This window comes from Cebus imitator, unplaced genomic scaffold (assembly GCF_001604975.1).
Source record: "Cebus imitator isolate Cc_AM_T3 unplaced genomic scaffold, Cebus_imitator-1.0 Scaffold672, whole genome shotgun sequence".
In the NCBI taxonomy this organism is placed as follows: Eukaryota; Metazoa; Chordata; class Mammalia; order Primates; family Cebidae; genus Cebus; species Cebus imitator.
Genome location: NW_016107987.1, coordinates 317,519 through 323,935, shown reverse-complemented (window position 1 = coordinate 323,935; position 6,417 = coordinate 317,519). Strand labels below are relative to the sequence as shown.

Below are 6,417 nucleotides of genomic sequence, written 5' to 3'. Positions count from 1 at the left end.
AAAAAAAAAAGAAAAGAAAGAAACAAAAACGGCATCTTTACCTCTTCGCACCTCTTTGCGCGGACGCCAAACGGTGATGAAATGACAAGAAACCCAATTGCCGGCCTTGGGGAGGGTGGGGGAGAGACCGCGTCCCTGCGTGCGTCCGCCGCGGAGCCCAGACTCCGGTAATTGCTCCAGACAGGCGGCGCGCGGGGGGCTGGGCGAGGTCGCCGCGTATAAATAGCGAGATTTCCAATGGAAAGGCGTAAATAACAGCGCTGGAGATCCACCCGCGCGCGCACGGGCCGCCTTCCTCCCTCCTCCGCGCGGGGAGACGCGCGCACCCACCGGCCCCAGCGCCTCCAAAGCTTCCTGGAGTCCTCCCCGCGCAGGTTCCTCCCCGCCGGCCTCAGCCATGGAAGAGCTCACCGCTTTTGTATCCAAATCTTTCGACCAGAAAAGCAAGGACGGGAACGCGGGAGGCGGAGGCGGCGGCGGGAAGAAGGATTCCATCACCTACCGGGAAGTTTTGGAGAGCGGACTGGCGCGCTCGCGGGAGCTGGGGACGTCGGATTCCAGCCTCCAGGACCTCACGGAGGGCACCGGCCACTGCCCCGTGCATTTGTTCAAGGACCACGTAGACAATGAGAAGGAGAAGCTCAAGGAATTTGGCACCGCGCGCGTGGCGGAAGGTAAGCTCCTCCGCGCGCCCCGCGGCTTCCCCAGGGTCCCCTCCCGGGGTTCGGAGCCGCCTCGCCCCACGGAGTCGGCCGGCGCGCGCCGCGCTCTTCACATTTACAGCTCTCCGGCTAGGAGGAGAAGGCCCCGAGGCCAGGATTTTCCTAAGAAGGAAACGAAGGCAGGAGTGGAGCCCGTTGGAGAAGCCGGGAGGTCTCCACGGTGGGAGTCTGGGAGGGGGGCAAGGAGGATCGGAGCTGGGGCCGCGCGCTGTCCGCAGGCTCGAGCCCCCTGGCTTGGGCGCAGACACGGGGCTGCGGTGGATCGTGGTGGCCGTAGGGCCTGCCATAAACACACATATATGTACATATTTTTGAAGCAGAGTCTCGCTGTGTCGCCCAGGCTGGAGCGCAGCGGCGAGATCTCGGCTCACCGCAACCTCCGCCTCCCGGGTTCAAGCGATTCTCCTGCCTCGGCCTCCGGAGTAGCTGGGACTACGGGCACCCGCCGGCACACCGGGCTAATTTTTCTGCGTTTTTAGTAGAGACGGGGTTTCTCCATGTTGGCCAGGCTGGCCTCGAACTCCTGACCTCAAGTGATCAGCCCGCCTCGGCCTCCCAAAGTGCTGGGGTGACAGGCGTGAGCGCGGTAGGACCTGGCGTCTTCGGGTGTGGGTTTCTGCCTCAGTCTCCCTGTGTCTGGACTGGATCTGAGGTCACCCACGCGGAAAGGGGAGCTCTCTCCCCCGCGCCTTCCCGGCTACCCGAGATACCGGCTTAGACTCCGGGCTGCGCGGGGGAAACAGACCCAAAGGCCCCGACCTGCCTGCTTCCGTTTCCTTTAAGAAACAATTTTTTATTTTTATTTTTCCCTTTGATCCTCGAGGCTGGATCTCGGTGAAAGCTGTTGTCTAAATCAAAACCAGTCCGGTGCCCGCAGGTGGCCGGGGTCTGGATGGGGCCGGGATCTGGATGGGGCATGAGGGCGCCCCGGGAAGCTGGTGGCTTCCAGGCCCGTCCTACTGCAGGCTGTCAGCGCGGAGCCGGGTTTCAGGCAGGCAGGCCCGCCCTGGGGGCTCTCCTCCAGCTGTGGTTCCAGAACGCTCCTTGGGAGATCTCCCCGAGGTGGAAATCGGGCTGGGAGAGGCCGTGTGTACCCCAAATCTCCCTCCAAACGCACCACCGGGTCTCTGTAAGGCTTAAGGGTGAAATGAGCGAAAAGTGTCAGGGGCAGAGCTGTAGAGGACTATTCACAGCTGTTCTTTTTTCATTACAAAGAGAGAGAGAGAATCTCATCTCCGCTGATGGGCTCCCAGAGGTGGGAGGGCAGGGGGAAGCCACCCGAAGGTCATTCTTCCTAACCCTCGGGGGCTACCTGCTTTTCTGGGGCCTACATTTTGGGGTGTGGGTGGCACAGCTCCAGGGGAATGGGTGGCCTTGCGGGCGAACTGCTGACCAGACAGGGTCCCAAGGCCTTGAGCCTGTGAAAGCATAACGGTGGGTACTAATTGTAAATCAGGGCTCCGGCGGCCGGGAGTCCACGCGCGCAGAGCCGGCCCGGCTCACCCAGCAGTTCATTGGCACGTCCAGACCCCGCACAGCCGGCCCCGCGACTCATACAAAGACAGCTCCCTAGACGCGAGGCTGAACCCCAGACTTTTAGGGCCTGACTTGAATGAATGTCAGACGTTCCGCAGGGCGCAGCGGCCAGTTCTGTAGGGTTCCTTTTTCCCCCCGTCCTTCCCAGAGGCGCGGATTTCCTCCTCTGGCGTCTCTCTTCTTCCCCCTGGCCGCGGGTCCCAGGGTGCGGCCAGCGTGCCAAAGCAAAGGGTACTCCAGGCCGTTTGAAAGCGGAAAATAAGAATTCGGGGACCCAGAGTGAGTCCCCCGCTACCCTTTCCCCTTGACTGGGCAGGGACAGACCCCACCAGCGCTGTGTCCCATGCTGGAGGTAAATGGAGGTTGGAGAGTGGGGTGAGGACCCCCGGGCACCCACCCGTGGAATCCCGTGGCTTTTGCAAAGCCGGCACGCTGGTGCTTGCACCCTCTGAAGCCGGGTTTATCAGCTGGCCTCCATCTGTGCGGTTTACACTTAGAGAAATGAAGGAGGAAGCTCCAGGACTCGCTGCAGGAAGAGGATTCAGGGTGGGGAAGGAACGCCGCGTTCTTGGAAGCACGTGCGTTTTAGGAGGCCAAAGGGAGTCTGAAGTCCACGCTGGAATAAGTGGCCGGCGCTGAATCCAGCTCGCGGGAGGCCCTGGGGTGGGTGGTGGAAGGAACAGAGAGAACGCGGCGCTGGCCTTTTCCGGGTTCCCTTTACACAGGTTGGATTGGTCAGCTTTGCAAGTTTCTGGGTGACCCGGGGCCTCTGAGACTGTTTCAAGGCTAAACTTGCAAATGTCAGCGTTTTTACCCTTGACACAAGCCTAGGCCGCGCGGGGTCTTCCTCGGTTCCCAGCAGGCCGGAGATGGGAACAGAGGGGCGTTGGAGGAGCCGCTTTCACCAACCCTGGGTCGAAGAAGGGCATGGTCAGGGTCTGAGTGTCTAACATTCGGAACAAAACGCTTTTCAGCTGGAAGCGGCTCAGAGCGGACTTTTCATGCCCTTCCCTGTCTCGCAGGTCACCGTTTTTTGGAGGGGACGCAGTGCCATTTCTGGTTCCCTGGTGGGGTGGGTGCGCGCCTGACCGCGTGTACCTGGGAAAGAGGGATTTTTCCGAACGCGGTTCGACTCCCAGGCTGCGGTGGTGCGTTCCCAATACGGGGTTCAGCTGTTCTGGTCAGAAACAGGTTCTGTGAGGAGGGGCTCGTAGCTCGGCCACTCCCCGGAGGGACCCGTATCCCCAAGCCCAGCTGCGCTGCACCCGGGGATAGCGTCTCTCCGCGGACCTAGAATCCGCAACCTGCCCGTCCCGTTCCCTGGGCGCCCCGCCAGGGACCCCACAGTCGGCAACTCTTCCTTAAAAAAAAATAAATAAACAATTTCCTTTCAAAGTATGATTTGACACCCCACTCTCCTTTAAAATAATCATCATCATAAAAAGGTTAGGTTACGTCAACAGACTAGAATTGGGTAATTGAGGAAACGATTTGGAGACGGGGCCAAGAAAACAAGGTTGTTATCCAAAAAAGCGAGTGTTCTCCTCGGGTTTTGCCGCGTGGGGTCTACGCGGTCCCTGCGTAAAGGCGCATTGGGTTTTCGGGGTTCCCCGTCTCCACCGCGGGACACGGGAAAAGGTGGCCGCGTTGCGTAAAAATAACCCCACGCGATGCGCGCGCGGTGCCAGGTTGTCTGCGCGCTGGACCCGCGCGCGGAGCTGGGGGGAGGCGGGCGCGCGCGGAGGGGACCCCGGGAGGCTTTGGAGAGGCGCCCCCCGGCCTCAGCCCCGCGTCCCCCGCCGCCACGCAGGGATTTACGAATGCAAAGACAAACGCGAGGACGTGAAGTCGGAGGACGAGGACGGGCAGGCCAAGCTGAAGCAGAGGCGCAGCCGCACCAACTTCACCCTGGAGCAGCTCAACGAGCTGGAGCGGCTGTTCGACGAGACGCACTACCCCGACGCCTTCATGCGGGAGGAGCTCAGCCAGCGCCTGGGGCTCTCGGAGGCGCGCGTGCAGGTAGGAACGCGGGGCCCTCCGGGCGCGCCGCCGGGGCCACCTGCGCCCTGCCCGGAGCGCGCGGAGCTGGGGTGCGGGGCGCGCGGGGCGCGCGGCCTCCGGGACACGCCTGCGGCCTGCAGGGTGGCTTCACCGGGTTGGTTTGCACGAAGCCCAGACAAATACATCTACACGCACATGCATGTGTATTACATATGTGTATGCGCATATGCGTTGAATTGCGTTTTTGTGTATATATGGCTCTTGTATATTTCTATATATATATATATATTTGTTTGCCTTTATATGTATATTTATATATATGTAAAGGCATACAACATACGTACATATATATAAAGGCATGTAAAATATATATATTTATATATATACAGGCATACAACATAGTTATGTATATATGAAGGCATGTAAAATATATATAAAGGCATACAACATACTTATATATAAAGGCATGTAAAATATATATATTTATATATATAAAGGCATATAACATAGTTATACATATATAAAGGCATGTAAAATATATATCTATATATATAAAGGCATACAACATACTTATATATATATATATAAAGGCATGTAAAATATATATATTTATATATATAAAGGCATACAACTTAGTTACATGTATATAAAGGCATGTAAAATATATACATTTATATATATATATACAGGCATACAACATAGTTATATATAAACACATATAAAATATATATATTTATATATATAAAGGCATACAATATACTTATATATATAAAGGCATATAACGTAGTTATATGTATATAAAGACATAAAAAATATATATTTATATATATGAAGGCATACAACATATATATATAAAGGCATATAAAATATGTATTTATATATATAAAGGCAGACATATTTGTTTATATTTATTTGTAGATATATTTATAGGAAAACATATATCGTATATATTTATTTATAGACATATTTCTTTATAAAGGCAAACATATTTGTATATACTCATTTGTAGATATATATCTATACAGGCAAACATATATATTTGTATATGTGTGTGTATATATATAAAAAGGCAAATATATATATTTATATATATGTGTCTATATATGTAAACGCACAACATATACATATACACATGTATATTTCTTTATGCAAATATGCATATCTGTAGATGTATTTATTTGTATATATATAATGTATATATATTTGGTGATGTAAATATATATTTGTTTATATAAATGTTTATATATTTTGACCCCTGATTCCCTTCAGCTCCCGTGGGGTTGATGATCGGGTCATTCCATTCAAACACAACTTTACTTCGATTTTAATTGGGACATGAAGATCCAGAAGCTTTTGAGGCAGGGTGTTTAAGAAGGTGTTTCATTTGAAAACATGTATCTTGGCCCCCGATTCCCTCCTGCCTTCCCTGGTGGCTGCATTTAGGATCGTTAGGAATCCTAGCAGGGTCCTCATGGTGTTTAGGATTAACGGACGGGGCTGCAGGGTGACCCTAGGAGGTCAGAAATAGGGTCTTCTGTTTCCTGCAGCTCCCTCCTCCCCTGCCCACAACGCCTCCTCCGCCCTGCGCCCGGGGGGTTTTGGGGAGGATGAGGGACCCTTTGGGCATCTGGGTGACAGCAGACCATTAGCACAGGCCTGGGGGGGGGCTCCCAGAGGAACGTGCGAATCCACAGTGCCCCCTCTGAGCAGGCTTCCTTGCCCTGCAAACATTCCCTTAAATGTCTGAATTTATTTCCTGGGTGCTGGTGTGAGAGCAGGTTCCAGAGGGGGCTCCTTCCAGCCCCCGCCTGACAGGTCAGCCCCCTGGAAGCGGAACTCCTCCTGGGGACAGATCCCCAGACCCTGGGGACCCGTTCAAAAATAAATGAAATTAAAATTGCCCACTGGGGAGAGATCCATTCAAAGCCAAGGGCTTAGCCAGAGAGAGGTGCCCGTAGAATTCTTTACGAGGTCAATGTATTCAAACGCACTTTTCCCTCGGTTTTGCTTGGAATACAGACGCGTTTGATGGGGGAGTGTTTTACAAGATCTTTCCTTAAAATACATATATATATATATAAATGGAATTGACTGTATGTATAACACACATATGTACGTATGTTTATACATGTGTGTGTTACATGCGGGTGTTATGAGA

The 6,417-nt window shown here is 53.3% G+C and overlaps 1 protein-coding gene across 1 annotated transcript in view; it reads left to right on the top strand.

Annotated features, from left to right (window-relative positions):
* Window positions 1-67: 67 nt before the first annotated feature.
* SHOX (short stature homeobox) overlaps window positions 68-6,417 on the top strand; it is a 12,774-nt gene continuing 6,424 nt past the window's right edge. Inside the window, exons 1-2 of the mRNA XM_017518356.2 lie at window positions 68-674; window positions 4,069-4,277. Coding sequence (XP_017373845.1) covers window positions 398-674; window positions 4,069-4,277 — 486 coding nt within the window. The 5' untranslated portion in view covers window positions 68-397. The remainder of the gene's footprint in view (window positions 675-4,068; window positions 4,278-6,417) is intronic.